General features: G+C 28.4%; 1 protein-coding gene across 2 annotated transcripts in view; it reads right to left on the reverse strand.

Annotated features, from left to right (window-relative positions):
- Positions 1-24,345, reverse strand: part of RyR (Ryanodine receptor) — a 63,763-nt gene that overhangs the window by 14,619 nt on the left and 24,799 nt on the right. The window contains exons 46-86 of one of the 2 annotated variants that reach the window (XM_089217633.1): positions 24,059-24,273; positions 22,842-22,996; positions 22,648-22,772; positions 22,389-22,586; positions 18,881-19,159; positions 18,593-18,813; positions 18,431-18,521; positions 18,188-18,328; positions 17,953-18,128; positions 17,709-17,877; positions 17,448-17,582; positions 17,241-17,391; positions 17,059-17,182; positions 16,770-16,977; positions 16,590-16,708; positions 16,412-16,522; positions 16,241-16,343; positions 16,022-16,157; positions 15,859-15,940; positions 15,627-15,790; positions 15,367-15,556; positions 11,401-11,516; positions 11,120-11,277; positions 10,741-11,049; positions 10,512-10,670; positions 10,241-10,450; positions 6,033-6,148; positions 5,337-5,430; positions 5,097-5,266; positions 3,610-3,697; positions 3,355-3,534; positions 3,143-3,219; positions 2,919-3,073; positions 2,729-2,817; positions 2,345-2,660; positions 1,499-1,569; positions 1,364-1,429; positions 1,144-1,223; positions 882-1,043; positions 617-773; positions 290-495 (exon numbers count right to left, since the gene is read on the reverse strand). In XM_089217633.1, the coding sequence (XP_089073759.1) occupies positions 290-495; positions 617-773; positions 882-1,043; positions 1,144-1,223; positions 1,364-1,429; positions 1,499-1,569; positions 2,345-2,660; positions 2,729-2,817; positions 2,919-3,073; positions 3,143-3,219; positions 3,355-3,534; positions 3,610-3,697; positions 5,097-5,266; positions 5,337-5,430; positions 6,033-6,148; positions 10,241-10,450; positions 10,512-10,670; positions 10,741-11,049; positions 11,120-11,277; positions 11,401-11,516; positions 15,367-15,556; positions 15,627-15,790; positions 15,859-15,940; positions 16,022-16,157; positions 16,241-16,343; positions 16,412-16,522; positions 16,590-16,708; positions 16,770-16,977; positions 17,059-17,182; positions 17,241-17,391; positions 17,448-17,582; positions 17,709-17,877; positions 17,953-18,128; positions 18,188-18,328; positions 18,431-18,521; positions 18,593-18,813; positions 18,881-19,159; positions 22,389-22,586; positions 22,648-22,772; positions 22,842-22,996; positions 24,059-24,273 (6,272 nt within the window). Of the gene's footprint in view, positions 1-289; positions 496-616; positions 774-881; positions 1,044-1,143; positions 1,224-1,363; positions 1,430-1,498; positions 1,570-2,344; positions 2,661-2,728; positions 2,818-2,918; positions 3,074-3,142; positions 3,220-3,354; positions 3,535-3,609; positions 3,698-5,096; positions 5,267-5,336; positions 5,431-6,032; positions 6,149-6,996; positions 7,110-10,240; positions 10,451-10,511; positions 10,671-10,740; positions 11,050-11,119; positions 11,278-11,400; positions 11,517-15,366; positions 15,557-15,626; positions 15,791-15,858; positions 15,941-16,021; positions 16,158-16,240; positions 16,344-16,411; positions 16,523-16,589; positions 16,709-16,769; positions 16,978-17,058; positions 17,183-17,240; positions 17,392-17,447; positions 17,583-17,708; positions 17,878-17,952; positions 18,129-18,187; positions 18,329-18,430; positions 18,522-18,592; positions 18,814-18,880; positions 19,160-22,388; positions 22,587-22,647; positions 22,773-22,841; positions 22,997-24,058; positions 24,274-24,345 lie in introns of both variants that reach the window. The other variant, XM_015512044.2, reaches the window with a different exon arrangement.

The following is a 24,345-nucleotide window of genomic DNA, read 5'->3' on the forward strand; positions in this document are numbered from 1 at the left end:
TTTTTTATAACTCACAATATTTTTCAGTACCTTAAAAATAATACGACCCTCGCCCAAATGGACTTTTATTTGGATCGATTCGCCCGATAAAATTGCGGATTCACTATAGCGACAAGGGAGCGTAAACGAAACTATGTGAGTTAGATCATGTTGAGTGTTATGACCAAACTAATTATCAATTTTATTAAGTGAATTTGAACGTTAAATTTAAAATTACCTACCTACCTATACAATATTAAGTTATTTGTCAGTTTATGCAAATAAATTTTAAGTTTTAAAATCATCTTACTTGTTCTCTTCGTCGTCTGCAAGATAAGTGTACGCTGTTTTTCTAGATTTTCCACCACCTATACCGGATCCATCATCAACTGCCATAAGACCACTAGCGTGCTGCATTTCAAATATAGCGTCTTCACAAAAATTAACAAATGCTTCTAATTTCTCTTTATCACCACCTTCGGTGACAATTGAATAAAAGAAAGCACGTTTTGATTCCTAAATTGTATTACGTAAGTACGTACATTATAATATAATCTATACTATATAAATAGTGTGACAATTGTTATGAAACAAATAAAAATTCAATATTCTTTAGTCCAAACTAAATTACACCTACCCTAATTTGTGGTTTTAACCACTGTTCAATGTTTGATTCTTTAATTTCAAAGTACACTCGTTCTATGCGTTTACTTCCTCCGAGAATTTCAATTCTTCCAAGGAACGGTTGGAAATAGTTTAAAACACTGCTTGCTGTTTCCAAGAATCTTGTTAATCTAAATTCACAAATAAAAAAAAAATTAGTTAAAAAATGTATTTGAACCAAAAGTTAAATTTTAATGTATACTATATATTCCTATATTATAGAGGTAATTAGAAATTACCTAGGTTCATTTGGCATGTGTTCCGATAGGTTAGTCAACAATACGGCAAGATTGAAACCAATTTCTTTGGATGGCTCATGGAATTGATCTGTGAAGCCAATGTAATCAATTTTCCCATCGTGATTAGATTCACAACATTGTAACATAAATTCGATTTCCTCTCTAAAAATTGTAAGACGTATATATATATATATATAAATGTTTATCGTGAAATACATTTTTAATAATATTTATAAATTTTATTTTTTAATACAAGACGTACGCAGTATAACTTTTTTGTTGTTCCATTTTTTCTTTAAAATCTTTTGGATGTACCCAACCGTCGTTGTTGGGATCAATTTCCTATATAAAAACAAAACATAACTAGTAAAAACATATTATCCATAAATTCTTATTTTCTTTTTTTTACACGTTAAGATCCGAATCTGACAAATTTAAACCAATTATAATTTTTAATAGTATTTTAAGAGTTATAAAATTACCGTAAAGCTTGCTGAACTTGTTAAATCTTTAAGTTTCAGGAACATATCAAAATATTTCAATATTAACTAGAATTTAAAAAAAAAAAAAAAATGATTATTTATTTTGAATTCAAATTTTATATAAAAAATATGTACCTCGACATTTGACGCCGATTCTACTAAAGTGTCAACCATCTGTTTACCAATTGTTCCATTAACAACATTTCCTGTACAATTAATTTTTTTAGTTCAATAGATAAAATGTATGATAAGTAACAGATTAAATTCATTAATTGATTTTGTGTAAAACTGACGGTTATAATATCTAAATAATATGTATACGATGTATCTATCATAGTATATTCAAATCGCAATATGATATTATGTCATGTGAAATAGCTATAATTGACTACCTAATGCTGCTATATAACTTTGGAATAGACAGAATATCCGATATTGAAATATATTAATCAATATTTTGTTTTGACAATGTAATTACTACAATATAAGGTTCAGCTTCAGTTTAATTTTTAAAATATGTATATTGTTTAGAAATATATTAGATAATACCTTTCTTATTTTTAATTTTTTTATACTTAGGTTTTTTCTTTTGATACACGCAATTTTTATAATTTGGTTTTTGACCATATAAGATATAACATTTTTAAATCTATAGATATAATAAACGAATATGGCGAAATAAAACATATCTTCATAATTTCCATTGAGAGTAAAACAACAATATTTTATGTTAATATCAAAAAATATTCAAAAGGTATTTTATCATGTAGGTATCTATACTACTTTTATTACAATACAAAATATTTTGTTAGTCAAATAAAATGTAAAATTAAAGTTTTTAAAATAAAATATATTTTTTTAGCATTCAACTTTATCATTAAAATCGAAATCTAGCCTTTTTTGCTTCCTAATATACATATTGCATAGGTATTATTATCCTCTTATGTAAGCAGACATGTGTGATATGCTCTTTTTTATTACCTTCTAACATGGACAGCATCATCGTAATCATATCTTTTTGTAAATTCAAAAGTTCTTTCAATAAATCAACTTGACTAGAATGTTTCGATAATTTATCTTGCATGTGTGAAAACAAAAACAAAAACCCTCCAACGGCGTCCCACAATCTGGAATGAGCTAGAGCCTGTTGATTTTGAGTACATGGTCCTTGAATTACTTCGGATAGTGTATTAAAAACTTGGCTGGCGACCCCTATTGCTTTGAAGAAATTTGCTTTTCCTGCTGGATCAATTAACTCTTTGCTCGAATAATGCCAATAAAAGTCCATTATAGATTCCTGAAATTGTGGCCGGTCATAGATTGAGTTAGCATTGAAATTATTTAATTTTAAGGACGCCATTATACCTGAAGCCTAAGTAAATAATCCACAGTACAAATTACAACATTTACAGTCGTAGTATTTCCTGCTTGTGTCCTTAAATAATTTTGCCATTCTGAAAAAAAAAACATTTTATAAACATTTGAGAATCGCTTCAAATATATATACATATATAATATACATATATATGTATATAAATCAAAAATTATTTCATACCTAAATTATGTCCTTCGCAAGTTAATTGGATAAATCTGAAAAGAGTACACGTGAACTCGGCATCGTGCATATTTTTTTCACCAGCAGCACCTTCCGATCCTACTCCTAAACCTTCCGCTTTGGTATTTCTCTCAAAAGCGTCCAAATCAAGAACGCTGAAAAATAAAAGTAAAACTCGTGAATGAATCATTATATAATTGTTTTTTTATTTTAATTAACAGTACCTGCACGAGTTCATTAAACCAGCAACTGAAGTGAAAAATCCAACATCTTTTTTTTCTTTTAAATGATTTAGCATACCCTACCATAAAATACTTTTATTATTAAACGTTAAAAATAAATGTTTTTTATAATAACAACAATATATGATAATCAAATAATTAATAAACATTTTACTTGATGAGAAAAATTCATTATGTTTCTCAATTATAATTACCATTTGAATTTCTAAATTACCACCACGGAGAACTGCGATTCCTAATTGAAGCGTTTTCATAACCATTTCACTAGGTATACCTTTGCAAGCTGATATGTGTAACAATACCATTTCTGCGACACCACGGTTAGCCAATCGAGCTTGGTGAAACAATAGTTTTTGTTTTTCCATTTCTTGTTCCTATGATATGTAGTATTATATTAAAAACATTATTAGGAAGGTAACACATTAACAACACTAATATAGACACTTTACGTGGATAGAAGCACCGCCTTCGTCTTCTCCGTTACCAGTTGAACCTTCTTCTTCGTTATTGCCTTCTTCTTCTTCTTCACCACAAGATCTACAGGAAAAATATTTATTAATCGATTTGATAAAATAAAAATATCTGAAATTAGTTGAAGTTCTGATAAAAACAATATTACGCACTATTTACTTAAAATTAAATTGAGTTTTAAATCATCTATTTTAAAACAAATATAATAAATAAAATCTCAACTTCTCTAGATATCATTCCGCTCACCACTTTTCAAGATACTATAAGAACGATAAAACACATATCAATACAAGCTTGGCAGAATACATGGGAAAAACAAAACTTAATGAAATTAAATCAACTGTTCTTCACTGGCCTAACCATCATCCTGATAGAAAAAAAGGAAACCATTATCAACAGGCTAAGAATAGGCCACACCAGGATAACACATGGCTACCTAATGTCCCGAGACGACCCCCCCCCCCCCCCATGTATGACGTGCGGGGTCGAACTTGCAATTAAACATATTCTCACGGAATGTCTTGCATACCTCCATGCAAGAAATCGCAATAATCTATCTAGCGATTTATATGATATACTAGGACCTTTTCTGCAATCACTAGACATATTCGTGTTTCTCCAGGAGACAGGACTGGACAGACTTATTTGATCATTTAAAAAAAAATAGATAAAACACAACCTTATTATTATTATTATTCTATTATAATTTAAGCTTTAATAAAAAAAAAATAAATAAAATTTAACAATATCTATAAGCCGTATGGCTATACAGAACATACACAATTTTACTTTTCAGTAAAAAGTGTGGAGTGGAAAATAAAATATCATATGTGTGGGTATGGTAGGAAATGAGTTATTTCAATCGTGGGTGAGGGCTGCAATTTACCCAAGAATGAAAATGCCTTCTTGTACGAGCCGCAATTATTATTTTTTTGTCACGCCTCTGCGTTCATTTATCACAGCAAATGCAATGCAGGGATCTATGGAATAACTATGCACTTATAACCTTCAACAATCAGGCTATTCTACAAAAACAATTTCGAAAAATGTTCACACTTCATGCTATAATATAAAGATCAGATGTAACCAACATTAATTTTTATGTCTTGTAAGGATCATGATATACAGATTTCTGTGTCTAGTTGTGCAGGGAATATGACTGGCACATTTAGGAATTTCCACTTGATCACTCTGCATTATAGGGATTCTCATTTTACCACCTGTTGAACGGAGAAAGGTAGTCGTTTTCCAATGCTTCAACTGTCATCAAAAACTATACTTTCAGTGCAGGAATGACAAAAAATATACTATTTAACTAAAACATTTTTAATACATTTTAACATTGCTGTCTTTATTATAATTTATAACTTTTAACTTATTATTCTAATTTTGTAGCTCTTAGCAGACATGTCTTTAAATATACGATATACCTATATAATTACTAGCAAGTGAATAGTATACTCACTTAGCTAAAATATCCGCATAAGACATGTAAAGAGGGTCCTCTTGTAAAGCACCACTTCTCTCAGTCATAGCTCCTCGGCAAAAAGTAGTAACCATTTGATTTAGCGGATCTGCCATCCCTTCTTCTTCTTCCTTGTCACGCTTTTTAAGTTCTGCTTCTTCAAATGATTGCTAAAATAAAATAAATTATATTATGTTATTCAATGTGATAGCGGAAATATTGATTAAAACTTAAACTTACCGTGAGATCTTCAATCATTACTTCTTGTCCAATATTTTCATCTTGAAGCCAAAGTTCATAAAACGAACGAACGAATATGTTTACTGCACGGTGTCTAAAATGTTTGAATTACCAAAGTTGTATTTTAAAATATTTTAACAAATGCAGTAGTTCAAGTTAACAGCATTATTAATTAATTATTTACCAAAATGTATAAAGCAAAATAATAAAAAACATAATTTATACATTGATATTTATTTATTTAGGTTATATTATATATATTTTTTGTATACAGTAGATTTTTGATAATCTTATATATATGAGCTATTCATTACCCTTGACATTACTATTTTACACTATAAATGTAATATAAATATTAAATATAATATACATCTTGATTAGACATAATTGTATCAAAACCTTAGATTTTTAGATTTGTGATAGTATAATTATACTACATTTATTTTACCACTCCCATTGATATTTTGATTATTATGATTATCTACTGTATACTTCTTATTGTAGATACGTGCATATAGTATTAATACTATATTATTATAGTGCATCTACGAAACTCGAAATTAGATAATTAAAAACAAAAGTACTTTTTTAAAATACACACGTACGAGGATTTTGGTAAACTGAATTAAAAATTAAAAATTTCCATAGCAGAGACATTGAGTACTTTAATTAAAACCAAGCGAGTGTTAGAGGTACCTTTTTATGCAGTATATTGGAGTCATTCTAAGACAGGCTATAGCGGCTCTTTTTCTGGCAACCGATAATATCGTTCTCCATCCCAGCCGGTGCAATTGGTTATTATTGTGGGACAACTACATATTGCATACAATTTCAAAAAAATAAGGTTAGGTACACACAATTAGGTACATAATAAAAACGACGTCACGGTTTAATAATTATTACTATATAGTAGCGTAGCCAGGATTGTATTTCGAGGACGGACGAAGTGGCATATTAATTTATTTTCACTACTATGTAATATAATATACAATATACTAATGGATGTTTTATATGCATTTAAAAATATAGTGTTATTTTAATTACATATTATATGTATCCAAAGTATTATGTGAATTTACATAACATTACGATATTTATATTCGGAGTACCAAAGTATTATGAGGATATGTGTACCCGGCTACGGTACTGGCTAATCGTTTCATCACTAGACAATAGACATATAAGGATAATAACTGACAACAATAAGTAGGTAGTAGCTAGTAGATATAAGTAAGTAGGCTTAGGTAGGTACCTCCAATAATTACAGTACAGGCGTACAGCACATGGCTAGGGGCAAATAGACGTGACACAATTTAAATATAATAACATACGAATACGCATCTTAACATACACTAATTTGATAAATACAATACTTAGTATTAATAATAATCAACAATCACTGTAAATGACACAGGGCAGTATCAAAAGAATTAGTGGATGACTCAATATAAAATATATTTTTATATAATATATTTGTTTATTTGAATAGGTGATTAATTTATTTAACAGCAAAGCAAATGTAAAACCGATATTGTTATTCATTTTATACAAAAAATTAAACAAACAATTAATATTATTATCAATTAAAAAAGCTGTAAAAAATAAGCTCTATAAAATACATAACGGATGAATTATATAATATTAAAAGCCTCTAAAAGACCTGGTCAAAGCGTGGAGTGAGAGTTGTCGGAAACAAGCAATTACGGCTCTCTTACGTTGCGTCGATACAACTGATCGATAAATCGCCTTGCTTTGAAGCTGAGGATGATCAATCTAGCAAAACAAAAAAAAAAACATACTAACTAGGTTATTGCGTTGAGCTACTTCACTTTGAATCTACCTAATAGACATCAGTGTATAAATTATAAAAATTAATTCGCAATTAAGTTTAATAAAATAAAATGTATAGACATGCGTGTATCTACATAAATAATTTATTTTATTTAAGACAATATATTATATTATAAGGAAATGAAAATATTGAAAAACTATCTTATCCAGATAAATTTGTCAATGGATATAAGTCATTTAACTATTAAATTGTGTATATCTACTCTGTAATTATTAATATTCGTTAGATAGTAATAGTTAACAATGTTAAATTATATCATATAATATACCAGTACTATGTCTATAAATTAATACGGTTAAATTATTATTTATTATAATCAATACAAAAAAAAAACATTTTTATCTAAACATATTGTGTGGGTAATTAGCGATTTTAAAATTTTTATTTATGCATTTAAAAGGCTGAAATTGTTATTGATCACAATAACGTAACGTGATTATTGTACTTTATCTTGATTACTAATATCGATTTTAAGTTTAATTATATAAATAATATGTATAATACATAAATAGTATATTTTATGATAAAAAGTAAAAAGATTTGGTAATTTTATATGTTAAGATGCTATAGTGTATCACGTTTGCAAATGATTCAGCCACTTTAATGTCTTACACGATGTCAATATTAACTATTAATCGAATTAAAATATTTAATTTAATCATTTTCTTTGATATCAACAGACGAGTAATATGGCTGAAGTTAAACATTACTCCAAATCTATACTACCAAATAACACTGATAAAGAATTCAATCAAGTGGTCATTCGATTACCTACTGAATACTGATTACACACAACAATAGTATAGATAATACTATTGTTACATAATACTTAAAAACGTCATTTTTGTATCTATATAATTACTGTTCATAAATCGTAATAGGTACAGCGAGTAAATACTGTATACTAAAAATCATACTAATTCTACGATATATGTTAGTGATTATTATTTGTTAGTATTTATTTTTTTTTATCTGACCAAATTTTGTTCTATTCAATATTATTCAATATTATATCTTGAGAAATTGTTTCAAAAAATATTTAAATTGAATATTATATAGGTACGGTAAATATTTGTCTGTGACTTAAAAATTTCTCACAAGAGATAAACTGTATGATACTTAACTATCTTTTAGTGTTACTTAATAAATTTCAAATTCACCCAACAAATAAAAATTGAGCCATAACAAATAACACATGATTCATAAAAATTCCGATAACTGTTTGCTCGTTTGTTTCATATTATAGTTTAAAATTATTGAAAAAAATTAGATTCAATAAATAAATAATAAATATTATTGACAGATTTTCTATGGTGAAGATTTTTTTTTTAAGTTTTATAATATTCAATTTTTGCCTTCTAATTTTTATTTTTCATCAGATACTGAAGTATAGGTACCAATATAATAGTTTAATATACTCTAGCCCAACATAAGAAAACACATAGTCTTATGGTACCTACATAATATGCTGATTATGCATTGTATAACCACGTAATGTTTATGAAGGTGGCCTTAAATTCACATTGAAGTATCAATAATCATCAGAATGTATTCCTCTGGATTAACAGAGTATTTATAATATTATATATAAAAAAAAAATGTATTCGAATTTACATAAACATTACTTCCAAAATGCAAAAAAAACATGAATATTAAATACAAAAGAATGAAAAATAAAAATTTATAAAAAATAATAAATAAGGATATTTACAAGATTTACATATTTATAAGGAGATTTTATTACCCCAGGAGAAATTTGGAATGAAACCTATATATGTATGTCAATTTCTTAACCATATTATATAAAACATTAAACATTTTTACTTATTAAAAACAATTATTTAAAAAAAGCCAGGGATGCCACTATGCTGCATAATGATTTCGAGTGTACTTTATCAACGAGTAAGTTCTTATAATGGATTTGATTCCAATGATATAGATTGATAATATTTTATTAATATATATATATTATATTCATAATTATAAATGCAATTTATTTTTTTTTATTAGTAATACTGTATGTTGAAATAATCAATTGTTCCAAAAATCAAACCGTACATCGTATTAGGCAATAATTATTATAATATTACTTGCTGTTAACTTTTATAAGTGAATATACCACAGAACCGCTGAATGGTGTTTAGGTAAGTGTTCTTTTTAGATTAAAATGAATCTAAATATTTTGCAAATGCGAATGTGAATAGTAAATAATAATGACATATTATGCAGTGACAAAATATTGAATGTTTTTACAAATAATATTTTTAATATTATAATTAATTAATTAAAATTATAATTTTTCATTCCAATACCCAATTTTATCTATATGTACACCCTAAATATCTACATGAAAAAAAAAAAATAAAACATAATTAGGGTTTAGAGATTTTAAAGTTTCTGCAATATCGCCAATATCAACTTACGAGTAACTTTATATTAAATTAAAAAGCCTAGGCTAATTTTATTACGAATTTAAACATTTTTCACTACAAAATAAAATATAAATTATTGTGATTTTGACAAAATTTGTTGAAATTTGAAATCAATGTCACCTATGTATTTTCTATATTCTTGAACTACTATAAATATAACTAAGACAAATCCTTCTTTTTTTAATTTCCAAATGTTTTGATGAAGGATACCTTTTTTTTAAAGATTTATAAAAAAAACTTAAACAGTTCGTTTAAAATTCATCTAAATATTTTGAACTCTCGCATAATCTCATCATGTGTAGACAATTATTACAGTGTAATAAAAAAAAACAAATACCTAATGTTTCAAGTACTACGATTAACATTGTTTGAATAACGAGAAAATAATAAAACTAAAAAAACTAAATAATAAATAAATTGTTAATATACATTTGAGTATGAAAATTGTTTGAGAAAAAGCAATAACTAAATTAATTTTTATTGGTTCATTTGGTTTTTTTTTGTATGAGACAGAAAGTAAATAGTCCAATTCATTTGATTTGGTAAACCAGATGACATTTTTTTGCATGTGATTAATACGTATTAAAAATAAATATTAATGTAAAAATTATATTATTTACCATGTGCAATCCATAAAGAACTTTAGCCATAGCAACAATTCTATCCGCGACCTCGTCCACTTGTTGAGGTTTAATTTCAGTAGTCCCTTTTTTGCTTCCTAGCTTTGAGTATAAATAGTGTTGCCAGGACATTTCGTCAGCTGGATCCAATTTATCAGGTAATGTCAATTGAATTTTGACAAATTGTATTACATCGTAGTCTGGCATTCTCTAAAATTGATTATTCAAACAAACATGAGAATGTAATTTGTTATTATTCATAGTTATATACTTTTAAAAATCTATCCTTGCAATGTTGAACTAATTCTTGTTCTCTTCCTGCGAACAAATTTAAACCAACTGGCAGTAAACGTTTAAGACAAGCAACCATCAATGATGCTTGAATTTCTTTTTCCTTGTCACGTTTCTTATCCCTATGTTTTTTCTTTTTCTATTGGCGAAAAATAAATAAAGAAGAATACAATCTATGTAAATGGATCAAAAAAAATGTTGAATCATACCTTTCCAGTTGATCCACCTAACGATGTCTCTGATATAACGGCGGATCTTCGTGTAGCCGTTGGCATAATAAGTATCATGTTGTCAATTTCATTCGCAGAAATAAAGTTTTGTTCTTCTCGTAAAAAGTATTGAGATTTGGACCAAATGTTGAATATTTCAGATACGTGATTGTATAGATCTTCAGCATTTGATATATTATTACGTAACCAGTGATTGCGTTGAAGATCCACGTATTTTATGAGTAGTGGGTAAAATGCATAAATATCTCTAACAACTAATTGCCAATCTTCTTGTATTTGCGCTTCAATCTACAAAAATAAATTCAAAAATAGTACCTAATAATAAAATAATAAAGTTCTGATTAAGTAAATAAAGTACTTGGGATGTATCATCAGTAGACGATTTTATAAATCCTCTTAACGATTCTTCTTTATGGTACAACGTTTCTGTACGTTTTTTAACTCGTTCCGCGAGTGGTAAAAATGGATCTTTCAATAATTCTTCCGAAGAATTAATAATTATTTGTTGAGTATAAGCTGTAATTGTGTTGAATATAATATTAAAAATTATAATGAGATCTACTATTATTAATTTATCAGCTTTACACATTAATAAAAAAGTAATGCAATTAGTAACTACTGCTAATTGATAGTACTAACCTGCTATTTGTGTCATCCAAGGAGCATTATCGTTTCCAATATTTTTTTTTATTAGTTTTAAAACATTTTTCAGTAGACAGTTCATATGTTCACTAGTCACCATTGTAACATGATTACTGAAATTTATATAACGTTTATGAATTATTTTATAATAAAATATTTAAATTGATAATTACGTCATTGTGACCAATCATTTATATCATAGAAATCATAAACATTAAAATATATATGTATTATATTATATAATATGCTTGTAATTCTTTGTAAGTTGAATACTCATGAGTTAGAATAAAATTGATGATTTGCGTGCAATTAAACCAGTGTTTATTTCAGGGGGGTGACCGGGGGCGGGATAGTACCCCCCCCCCCACCCGGAGAAAAATATATACCCCCCCGAAAAAAAGTATGACATTATTACGTAAATAGTATATTATGGTGCAATTATATATAAAACAAGTTATCAATGAATTGTCAGTTATTTCGTGCGAAGATGATATAATAAATAAATATTTAATATAATAATATCTTGGGTATTACTTTTTCGTACATCAATATAGTCAATTAATGTGTACCGATAATAATCGTAATCTATACATTATTAAATTGTTCGTCAATATAATCGATTTTAGATAAGTACCTATCGCATGTGGGTAATTTTTAAAACGTGCTGTTGTCTGTCGACTGTCAGTGTAGTGGATTACGCATTTAAGACTACGTCAAACTGCATTTGGTTGATTTATATTGTTTTTGGTTATTTTTCAACGCATTTTGGTTGGTAATTAAACTTTTAACCAACAGTTAACTTCCATTAGGTATGTCAAAACGAAAAAATAATTCTATATTAGATATGTATCGGAAAAAACAAGACAACGTTGATGATCCACCAGTTATACCTTCACCGGCTTCATCCACTGAAATAAGGAAGATCAAGAAGATCAAAGTATTCGTAAAGTATTAAAAAATTATTCTTATCAAAAAAATTGGGAAAAATCGTTTAACTGGCTATAATATAATATTAAAAAGGGTGGGGCTTTTTGTAAGGTATGTGAAAAATTTCTTAGTAGTAATCATAGTGCTTTACAAAAATCAAAAGGTATTTTTATATGTACTCCATTTATAAATTATCGAAAAGCTACTGGTAAAACTGGTAATCTCTTAAAACACGCTAATTCAGAAAATCATGCTAAAGTTTTAGATTTGAATGAATTATTTTTACATGGAAAAAATGAACCTATACATACACAAATGATCCAACAAAGTAATTCAAAAAAAATACAAAATAGAATTAATTTTTCTACTTTTGTGCATAGTGTTTATTTTTTGGCAAAAGAAGAGATTCCTCATACTACTAAATATGAACCATTATTAAATAAAGTAGTGCTAAAACAAAATCAATCTTTACTTGAGTGTGTGGAAAAACAAAGTGATAGGTCGAATTACATGAGTAAAAATACAGCTATTGAAATACTAAATTGTATTGGCACTGTTCTTGAAACTCGTGACTCAAATGAATTAAAAAATAAATACTTTTCATTAATGGCTGACGAGTCGACAAATATTAAAAACGTTTGTGAAATGACAATAATTATTCGTTTTGTAACAGATTGTAGTAAAATTAGAGAATTATTTTTATGCATTGTAGAATTATCTGCACAAATGCGGAAACTATAACAGAAACTATTGATCGAGAATTAAAAAAAAGAGAACTTGATTATTCAAAATTAATAAGTCTTAGTTTTGATGGTGCTGCAAATTTTTCTGGTAGTATAACTGGAGTACGAAAAAGACTATCTGAAATAGTACATAGAGAATTACCATACATTCATTGTAGAGCTCATTTATTATCATTAGCATTAACTTCTGCTCGTAATAAATATGTTTCAATTAAACGAACCCTCCAAGTTGTTAAAGATATTTATAAATTATTTCATAAATCTGCTAAACGTTAAAAAATATTTCATGATATTCAAGAAGCTATAAATGAAAAAAAAATCTAAAATACCGGAAACTATTGATACACGTTGGTTAAGTAATCATCGATCAATTCATGCAGTCAAAGAGTGTTATAAATCAATTATTTTGGCATGTAAGCATATACACACTGACGGAGCAGATCTTGCTTCACTAGCAGGAGGTATTCTGCTAGAAATCACTCAGTCAAGTTTTTTAATCACATTAGTTGTCCTAGATGAGGCTTTAGGCGCAACCAATAATTTAAGCAAAATCTTATAAAAAGAAAACCTACAGCTATCATCAGTACCAGTTTTAATTTCTTCTTCGATTGATCATCTTAAAAATGTCTCGGCCCAATGTTCATCAAATTACGAGAATAATTCAATTCATAAATGTATAAATACATTTTAAAAAAATGTTGGTAATTCACGAAAAATAGTTGAAAATGAAAATAAAATAAAAAGTCTAAAAGAAGCTAAAAAATTTGTTGATACAATGATAGAACAAATGCATTTACGTTTTAATGAAAAATCACTAGAAATAATTAAATTAAGTGCTTTATTTGAATCATTTGAATCTTTAATTACAATCACTGAAGAAGATGTATTGAAAATATGTTTATATTTTCCTAGTCTTGAAGCAGCCGATGTTTGGATAGACTTGAATTAATTTAAGTATGTTGCAAATAGTTTGGTAGATGAAAACGTAAACAATCCATTGTTATATATTTATAAAGCAAATTTTGGGTATAAAAATTTGAAAAAACTTGCTGAATGTTTAATGTGTGTACCAGTTTCAACGGCCACTGCGGAGCGCTCTTTCAGTACAATGAATAAGATTATGATCAAAATAAGAAATAGAATGGGACAAGCAACTTTGCAATCCTGCATGAAAATTAGCACAGAAGAACTCGATGAAGATACTGTAAATGAGGTAATTGATTTGTATGCACGTCAAAAGCAGCGCCGGATTCGTTTAATTTAATTTAATAAACATAATAAATATTAAAATGTATATGACTTAAGCTCATATTGGTGTATTATTAATAATATAGTATAATGTATAAGTAATGTATGTGTAGTAAATGTGTGTTATATTTTTTTTCCATATAATTAATCAAAATTAGATTATTAATAATTTATGTATTCTAAGAAAAAAATAATACCTTAATAACTTAAATTATTAAGTATCAATCTGATATCAATAAATTGAGCTTAAGATAATATTTTTACTTCTCTTAATTATTTACTTCTAAGACATACCCCCTTGAAAATTTACGATACCCCCCCGGGATAGAAGGTCTGAAATAAACACTGCAATTAAACGCTATTGCATTATGAATACAATAATATAATAATAATATTTTACCAAAGAAACATATCACTACTAATTAGTAATCACTATCCTACATCGTGGGCCATAAAGCTATTCCTAGATTTCAAGTTTTGTATCATTGGAACCCTTTAACTTTAATTTGTAAGACGGCGCACTGTATAGGCAATATAAGAACATTACAGTATTAAAGCTAGCATAATATTCATCAGGAAAAATTGTTTAAATGTCTTGCAAGACGTATTTATATTTTATTCATTACTTTAACATATTGTTTTGTCATGTATAGTTGTTTTCTAAAATGTATTAGATTAAATTGACATAAAATAAATTTCAAGTGATGTTAGTTTTGGTCAGTAGTTTATTGGGTTTACAATGCATAATTAACTTGTCTGAAAATGTGAATAGTCTAAGTTAAGTTATCACTGACCAACTAAATAAGGTTTTTATTATTTGAATATGAATTCTTTTCTTCCGTTGTCTAATTATGTGATTTTATGTGTTTTTGGCACCTATTTTAAAAATTAATTCTTAGTTAAACTAGATAAATTAAAAATAAAATAAATGTACCTACAGCCTATAGATAACATTTAATTATTCAAAATAACATGACCAATTTTTCAGTTGATTATTCATTTTTTTTTTTTTTTACTTAATAGTTTAAAATAATGGAATAGTTACCCTGTAGTCAAAGCAACATTATCTGGACCTTGTGCCCACCAGTATGGTAAGTAAGAACACAACAATGGCAAAATAACATCAATAATGTGAGGTGCGTCTGTATAAGTTTTTTCTGATTCGACAAACTGATCGACTTCATTCAATACTGCTTCTAGAGTGGGCATTGTGCCTTCCATTCTCGACATTATATCTAAAAAAAAACAAAATCATCTCATTAGTTAAATAACATTATTTTTATTGTATATCGTAATAATATTTACCTTGAGCTTCCAATGAACTATCAGCGAACCTATTAAGAAGTGAATATTGGTTGTGTTTATTCAGATGGGGTTCAAGGAAAGCCACAGGAAATGTTGAACTAAATGCACCTAAGCAACTACCGAAAGCTGGACGATGTCTTTCCAACTGTACTTTTAAATATTTTCTAAATTACAATACACTTTTAGTATCAAAAATTATCTATGATATTTTTATTTTACATTTTTTCATTACCTGTCATGTGTCAAAGACGTATCTGTACCAAGAATATACAGACTACTCAACATTTTATAAGCGGCTACTTGAATTTCGTTCACTGTTTTAGACAAAATGTACAAAGAATTTAATTTAATAATATACTTTTTATAAAATTGTATCAATATTAAATATTTCTTACCTAATAGCTCGTTTCCATATTCATATGCAGCTAAATGATCAAAAAGTGATGACAAAACTGGCAAAATTACATCATTAACATAAAATAGTGAAGTCGATGTTTTCAAATGAGTTCCTCGTAAATAGCAATAACGACTCTAAAAATAGTAAAACCATACAAATATATTTTGATAAATAGTCTAAATTAAATTAGTAATTTTTTTATAACAATCGTATATACATCATGCAAATTTTGAATTGTATGTTCCAAATCATCAGCAATGTTATGGAAAAATGTAAGCATTGAAGTTCTAATAAATTCAGGACAGTTTTTCACAAGTGACCTATACATATGAAATATTTGATTATAACGTTCATTTTTATTATTGATAGCAGTTTTTTTTTTATTTACTTAGCATCAATAGCTTTGACAAGCACTTGTAGACATCGTACAGTTATACGGACATCAGATCCGAAAGCCATTAATTTCGATCTCAAAAGATTGGCTAATTTACAAAATAAACTAAAATACAAAATAGTTATGAAATCATATTATAATATTTCAAATATCCGTAAAAAAATGTATTTACCTAGCGACCATTTCTTTTTCTTTTAACGAAGCTGCGCCCAAAACACTTGAAGCTGTTGCAATCGTTATGAAGTAATTTCTGTGGGTGCTAAAGTATTTCTCAACTAACGGTAGCACAACCTAAAATTGATAAAACTTGATAATTTGTATACTTCGTAATAAGAAAGAGATTTTGACATACTTTGGAGAAAAATTTTATATCTCTTGTACATATTTTGAAACTAGAACGCCTACTAAATGTACCCGAAGGTTTTAATAGTTTCATATTTATTGATGCTCTATCAATGTAATGAATTAATTTTTCAAGCAAACTATATGAAAATCGAAGTTCTCCTGTTGACGCAGCAGCCAATTGTTCAGCTTCTGATGGTCCTCCATTACGATTTGGTCTAAATGTTAATGACAACACATCATTATTTAACTTGATTTAATAATGGATAATAATAAAATTGACTATTTTGAGCATCTACCTGTGTAATTTATAACCTTGGTACTGCAAGTACTTAAGAAACTCTTGTGATCGTTCTCGGTCTTTCTTCTTTTCTTTATCGGTAAGTAAATCATACGGAACCAATTGATTATGAATACCACCTCCTAAATTTAAAATTATTTTATTATTTAAGATTCTGCTACAAAATTTAAAAAAATTTACCACACAACATAACTTCTTCTTTCTTCTTCTTAGCCCAGATATCATGGGAGTTTTCTGCTAATCTTTCCGCCATATTTTGCATTTCTCTGGTAAGTGTAAGATTAGTCATGTCTATTGGATTTGGATGGTAGTCAAACGGTGTTACATTTTCCTACAAAAAAATATTATTCGTTAATATACTATGACTCCTATGCATAAACTACCCACATTAGATTTTGATTGACGTCGAACAGATCCTCTATTATTCAATGGTGCATCGTTCTCTGAATGTTCAATACTCCATCCTATTGCAAGCAATGCTTTAAGAGACTCTCTTACCGGTTCTTTGTAGAGTTCTTTTTCCTAACACAAACGTTATAAAAATTAATTTCCTTAACTTTAATACTATTTTCACTTCAAAATATAAATTATAAATTATTTTTGGAAAAAAAATAATTATTAGACTAACGTTATTCAACTAAAACTTACATATTCGCTCAACATCATATATGGTTTAAGTCGAGGATGACTCTTATTGACATCATTAAATTGTTCTCCATAAACCCATCCATTTTCCAATTTACGATTTGCCCATGCATCGTGATAATGTTCTGAGAACTTATGCACAATGGAGTTCAAATCATTATCTAAAACAATGCTAAATAAAATAACCAATAATTAGAACAAATCGGGTTACAATTATTATTTAAATAAAACCTTTTTAAGAAAATACCTGCTCGTGTTTATTGGTTGAGGATTATAAGGTCCATCAGAAGGACCTTGAATATTTTGTTTTGAACCATACCACTCGTCATCATGATTTTTTGACAGTGAATAATCTGGAGGCAAAGCACATCCAATTGCTGATAAACAAGGTAATGCTTTTCCAAAAAGCTCTGGATCGTAGTCCTACACATTAAAAGGCAGTTGATAAATCTTATTCACTCTTAAGTAAAAACAGAATATACCATTTTCGATAAAGAATCAAATATGTTGCTGAATAACATCATCGTTAATCGTTTTTCTTCGTCGCTAGAAGCTCCGTATATTCCTTGACCTCCTGTTGATCCATAATATTTGGCACACCGATCGTAATGCAAAGTTAACAGCTATAACACATGATTTATGAATATAATGTATTTCTAATATAAGCAATGATTAAAATACATATTTTAAATCAATATTAAATATTTAAATTTATAAACACATACTCTAAGTGCTACAGTTGTATACTCTGATAGTTTTGATACATCGACCGTAAGTTTTCTCAGTAGTTTTAATAACATACTTGGTTGCATTTGGCTAAAAGTAATTAAAATTTATATTTAAATGGTGATTTCAAATATTATTAAATAATTTTGTCTTCTTAATACCTGGTCAATGCTACTAAAAAGTCTGAAACAGCTTCTCTCTGCCCTTTAGTCAACATTCTGTTTTTAGATAATCTGTACACAGTGTGTAACGTTGCATCTAATAAATTAGCATAATTATCAGACTCGCTATAAAATTTTGAATGACCTATGAGTAATGGTAGCACTGAATTTCCAATATATCTATTCATCGCCAATGCCATGTCTGATTCAAGTCCATCATTCTAAATAAATATAACAAAATTAACAAAAAAACTTATGTATTTTCTATCTAATTTGTTTAATAAATACTCTGTCAAGCATTGTCGCTGTACGTAGATCAGGCAAAAACGCTTCCTCAAGTAATGTAAAAAATAACTCTTGCATTTCAATACCATATACACGTTCTAAAAATAGTACAATGCTTTGTTTATGTCCTGGTATTAACCCCGAAGGCATATCACTCTTTGGTCTATCTTGACCAGCAGCTGGATTCTGTAATGTAAATCTAAGACTAAGAACACCGTGTAGATCTTCGAGTGGTACCAATGATCGAAGAATAGCTCTTGCACGTAAAGATTCATTTTTTCCCTTTAAAAAACATAAATAAACAAATAAAAACATACAAGTATGGTTACATATTATTGATTTTAGTTGGACAACTTATGTTCATAAGAATATAAATTATATATTTATTTTTATTTTAGTTATTTTTTTATGTATTTATATATATATTTAGTTCAAAAAGCTTAAACTAAAAATATTTTTAGTCTAAATTTAAGACTTATAAATTATCAATAAATATTAATAAACATCATGTTACATTATTACAATCTTTGGAAAGATTTACGACTTATAAATTACATTTATTATTTGGAAAAATGTTCAAGTTGTTCTACTACTTTTTTTTTAGGGCTTTAGAACTTGATGTAGTGTAAGAGTGTTGATTAGGATTTGTTCACTATAGTATGATAGTCTATTTCGTTTCAGTATTAGATACCGATGAAAGTTCTTTTCATCTCTTTTCGTTATTGATAAGATAAAAGTAATTTAGATGGAAGTTGCCTATTATTGATTAAAAGATGATTAGTTACTCTATATTTATAAAATAAGTGCGGTTTTTCAATGTTTTAACTCTGAGAAGTATTGTTATGGTACATTATTTGAGACACACATCTTCGTTTTTTATACTCTCAACCATATGTTCACGTATGTATTTCAACTCCATAGGGCTCTGAATACCATCTCTTATTTACTCACTCCAGCTATTTTGCGCTATTTTCTGTCTATTTATACTTCAGTTTCTTCTCCCAGTCATTCCTTCTACATTAATTTCTATGGCCACACTCGGCCAAGTTACCTATCCTCATAACATGATCAAATCATCTTGCTATGGACTAGCGTCTCACATTGCTTAGTTCACGGTCAACTGGGTGATACATATGCAGATACCACCTGGGTAGAACACCATATCAAGGGGACTGTATGTTAAATATAATAACAATAGTAGATTTTGGGATGCACAGGAAGGTGAGGCTTAATAATCATAAGAGAAAGCTATTCGTGGAAATAGGCAACATTATAAAAGCTATAAACGTGTAAGTTGACAGATAGGAAGGATATTACAGTTGTGCATGCACAGGACGCGGGACCACGCACTGCTAATGGACAAGAGCTCCAGGAAACGATGGTCAAAATATGAATATTTTGACATAATGATTCAAAATTAATAATGTATAACTATTGATAATTTGCACTTGCCTCGAGTGTGAGTAGCCGGCATTTCCATCGATAGTTGATAGTTAACAGCGTCCGTAGGAACAGAAATTATATCGCATGGGCTATGAGGATTTGAGGGTAGTACTGCAGTACTATATAAGAGACCTCCGAAACGGCCTGTGTTCAAACGTGATTTGACCAAGAGCCTTAGAGCACCTTAACGCTAGTTGGTTTTCTGATTAATTAATTTGGACTTAGAAAATAAACGAGTCAAATCGAATATTTTTTCGATACATAGAACCATAATTGGTGGAGAAATCGCTTCAATGATACGTTTTGCTGATGAAATTGTGGTAATAGCAGAGAGTGAAGGTGGTATACAACGTGCAGTTGAAGAAATGGATAAAATGCTTAGAACATCAGAAATGAAAATAAATAGTACAAAAACGAAGATCTTAGTCTGCGCCAGAGACCCGAAACTAAAAGCTGATGTATACATAGGTAATCAAAAACTGGAACAGGTAGAATAAATGGTATACCTAGGAAGTAAAATCACGTCTGATAGCAAGAGTTTCCATGAGATAAAACAACGTATAGCATTGGCAAAGACTGCTTTCAGTAAAAAACATAAGTTGCTCACTTCAAAAAAGATACATCTTAACATCAAGAAGAAACTTATAAAAACATATGTATGGAGTGTTGCAACATATGGATGTGAAACTTGGATAATAAATGATGCTGAAAAGAAAAAATAGAGGCCTTCGAGATGTGGTGCTTGAGACATATGGAAAGGATAAGTTGAATAGAGCGAAAACGAATGAAGAAGTACTTAGAACAGTGGGAGAAAAACGTACACTCGTGTAGACGCGATAAGAGGAAGACGCTGGAAAATGGTCGGACACGCCCTGAGACACCTAGAAGAATTGCATAATATAATATTAGAGGGTATGATAGAAGGAAAGAAAACTGCAGGACATCCCCGGAACTCTTATATAGGACAAATTAAATTTGATGCAAAAGTCAAAACCTTTAAAGAACTTAAAGAAAAAGCGAGTAATCGGTTAGAATGGAGAATTGGAGTTGTAAACCAACCTTCGGGTTGAAAAAAAAACATAGAATATTTTCACTGATCGAATTATTTAAGTCTCCTGTTTTAAATAAAATGCAATTGTGTTAATAAATAAATGTATATCTATTATAACTTAACCATCCGTTCGAGTCATTACAAGAGTACAAGAGTCACCTTATTTATCATCCTTGGTTCCTGACACCTGTCAGGATCATAACAATCTCAACTTATTCTCTTTCATTTTGTCTACAATTGGCATAACGTCTACATTATTTAAAGAATTAATTTCTTATTTTTTCCTGCCTAATTACTGTACATAGTCCCCTTAGCATTCTCATATCTTCTAAACTCAACTACTGTCCAATTTGAATATCCTATTCCCAAAATTAAGATTTATATAACACGACTGATTTTTAATTTCATTATATTATTACACTTTTGTGTAGTTTCTCTTCCTATACTTGACATCATAAGCGTTGGATAGGATCATGTACATAACTGGGAGATAGCTGTCACACCGTTCCCTCGGTCTTTAACTACACCTGCGGTCGCCGGTCATCAACATGGTGTACCGTGATCTGGATAGGAATCCTGAACATGTTTTTTACGGACTCTTACATGCGGAGTAGTTTCTAGATTAAAAGTTACTAAAAAACTTATATCATATTTATACATATTATATAGACATTTTGCAAAAAAAAATAATTATTTATTTTTATTTAATTTATATTAAATTTAATTTGAAATATATATATATATATATATATAAATAGTTTCTTTTTATGGGAATATTTTCGCAACTGTTATCGAACAGTATTGAATGCACATTATGTAAGGGAATTTAAAAACAACCTAAATAAATTAATATATTACGATGTCTAAAATCTACTAATACTTACATCTCGTTATTTAGTTTGTACTATATAACAATTAAGATTATAATCAGATATTGTGTATTAAAAGTTATATAGTTGGGTACACATCGAGAAAATAATGCAATAAATAATATATTTAGATATAAGTTTTTCTTACCAGTGAAATTACCGAACTGTCCGGTGCACAACGTCCTAGTAAGTCAACAAGAGTACAGTAAAAGTTTAGAATGGCAGCTCCTGTATCAATATAATCTTCATCATCGTCAGATTCTGGAAGTGGATGATCTAGTTGAATATTCTCTTGATTCCCCGATTCTTCTAAGAACTTCCTCCGTTCGGCTATCCTCTCGGACATCTGAAATAGTTAGTAAAACAAAATAACATAGTTTATAAGATAACACAAAAATATAATATACTTTATTAGCATCAATTATGGCACGTAAGAGTCCTTCTCCTTCTCCTCTTAATGCAGGACCCAAACACTCGGGCCTGCGTATAAGTAACCGTATAACTAAATTCGCATTTTCTTCTACACTTTCACCTGTTATAAAATAATTTTACATAATTTAAATATTATTTTTTAATATAAAAATAATTTATCATCACAAACCATTGACCCAAACGCAAAATCGTAAAAAATCTAAATATCTTTCTCCTTCTACTGGATCCCAGCCTAAATCAGGATATCCCTTTTCAATCAATTCAGAATTAGACTGTAAACCACATCGAGATAAATATATTGCGATTTTTTCCAAATAGTGCTCCCTAAAAATATAATTAAAAATGATGGTTAAGATCAATAATTTTTCTAAACAATTTTTTTAATTACTTTAATACATTTTTATTGTTATTAAACGATCACATTTATTTACAATTAGTTTAATAAATTTGATCAAGGATTCATTGAGTTAATTATTTTCACTATTAAATCCAGTGATTCTTAACCTGTGGTCCGCGGCCTTTTGGGGGTCCACGATACTCGTGTCAAGTGTATAGGAACACAGCTTTTTTTTCATATAAAATATATATTGTAAGAAATAAACTTAATATAAAATAATTATTGTAATTTTATGATAACGTGTGATGTTTTACAAAAAATTGGTAGTGGTCTAGGATTTCTAAAAATCTTTCATCGGGGCCCTTGTTCTACAAAAGCTTAAGAACCACTGCTATGAGCTATACTGATAAATGATCAAATTTTGTAAACTTAATGAATGCTTGGATGCTTGTAAATAGTGCCCACATTATACAGGTAATAAAAGTACCATAGTAAATACTTAATTCCATACATAGTATCTAAATAATCTTGAATTCGTCGTTACCTAATATGAGTATTTTAAAACTACTGTTGTTCATTTATTGATGGATAAATCGAATGTTTATCGCTATAATCTTTATGATATTAGCGATAATTATTATCAGTTTTTGAAAGTGTTTGCGATTATTTAAATTATGAATTAATGACTATGATGTCTGATAATAATCAACTTAGGCAATTTTCTTGCTATATTTTATATTTTATTTACTGACTTTCCTCCAAATATTTGGACATAGTTTTAAAAAATTTCGATACAACGTTATAATAGGCATTGAATCGTATTAGATACGTCTTGTGAAAATTCTACTCGAATCAACATTTCGAGATAATATGAGGAATAAATCTAAAATACTAATCTTAACTAAAAATAATAACTTAAATTATCCGGGTACAAAATATAATAGGTTATAAGTATTTTTCATGTTGCAAATAAATATCTTTATAAATAATTGGATTTATTCACAGACCTCTTTCGATATGTTTAATGTTATGATATTATTCCAAAATACCTTAAAGCTAATGCAAGTTCGGTATTTTCCATGAGCGATGAATAAGCAACATCGAGTGGTGTACTTCCTCTTAATGACGGTCTAGAAAGTAATATGTTACTATTTTCTAGTAAAAATGAAAAATGATCAAACATGGCTTTTTGATTTTGCCTGGATGTACGGCAAAAGTAACACAAGAACCGACAACAAGCCACGACCATTTCATGTGATGTATCCTGTGTGCATAATATGTTAATACAAAATTACAGTTTCTAAATGATTGATTACTATTAATAGTATCCTACTAA

This window comes from Diuraphis noxia, unplaced genomic scaffold, assembly GCF_037042655.1.
Source record: "Diuraphis noxia isolate RWA-SAM2 unplaced genomic scaffold, SU_Dnox_SAM2 contig0001, whole genome shotgun sequence".
NCBI lineage: Eukaryota > Metazoa > Arthropoda > Insecta > Hemiptera > Aphididae > Diuraphis > Diuraphis noxia.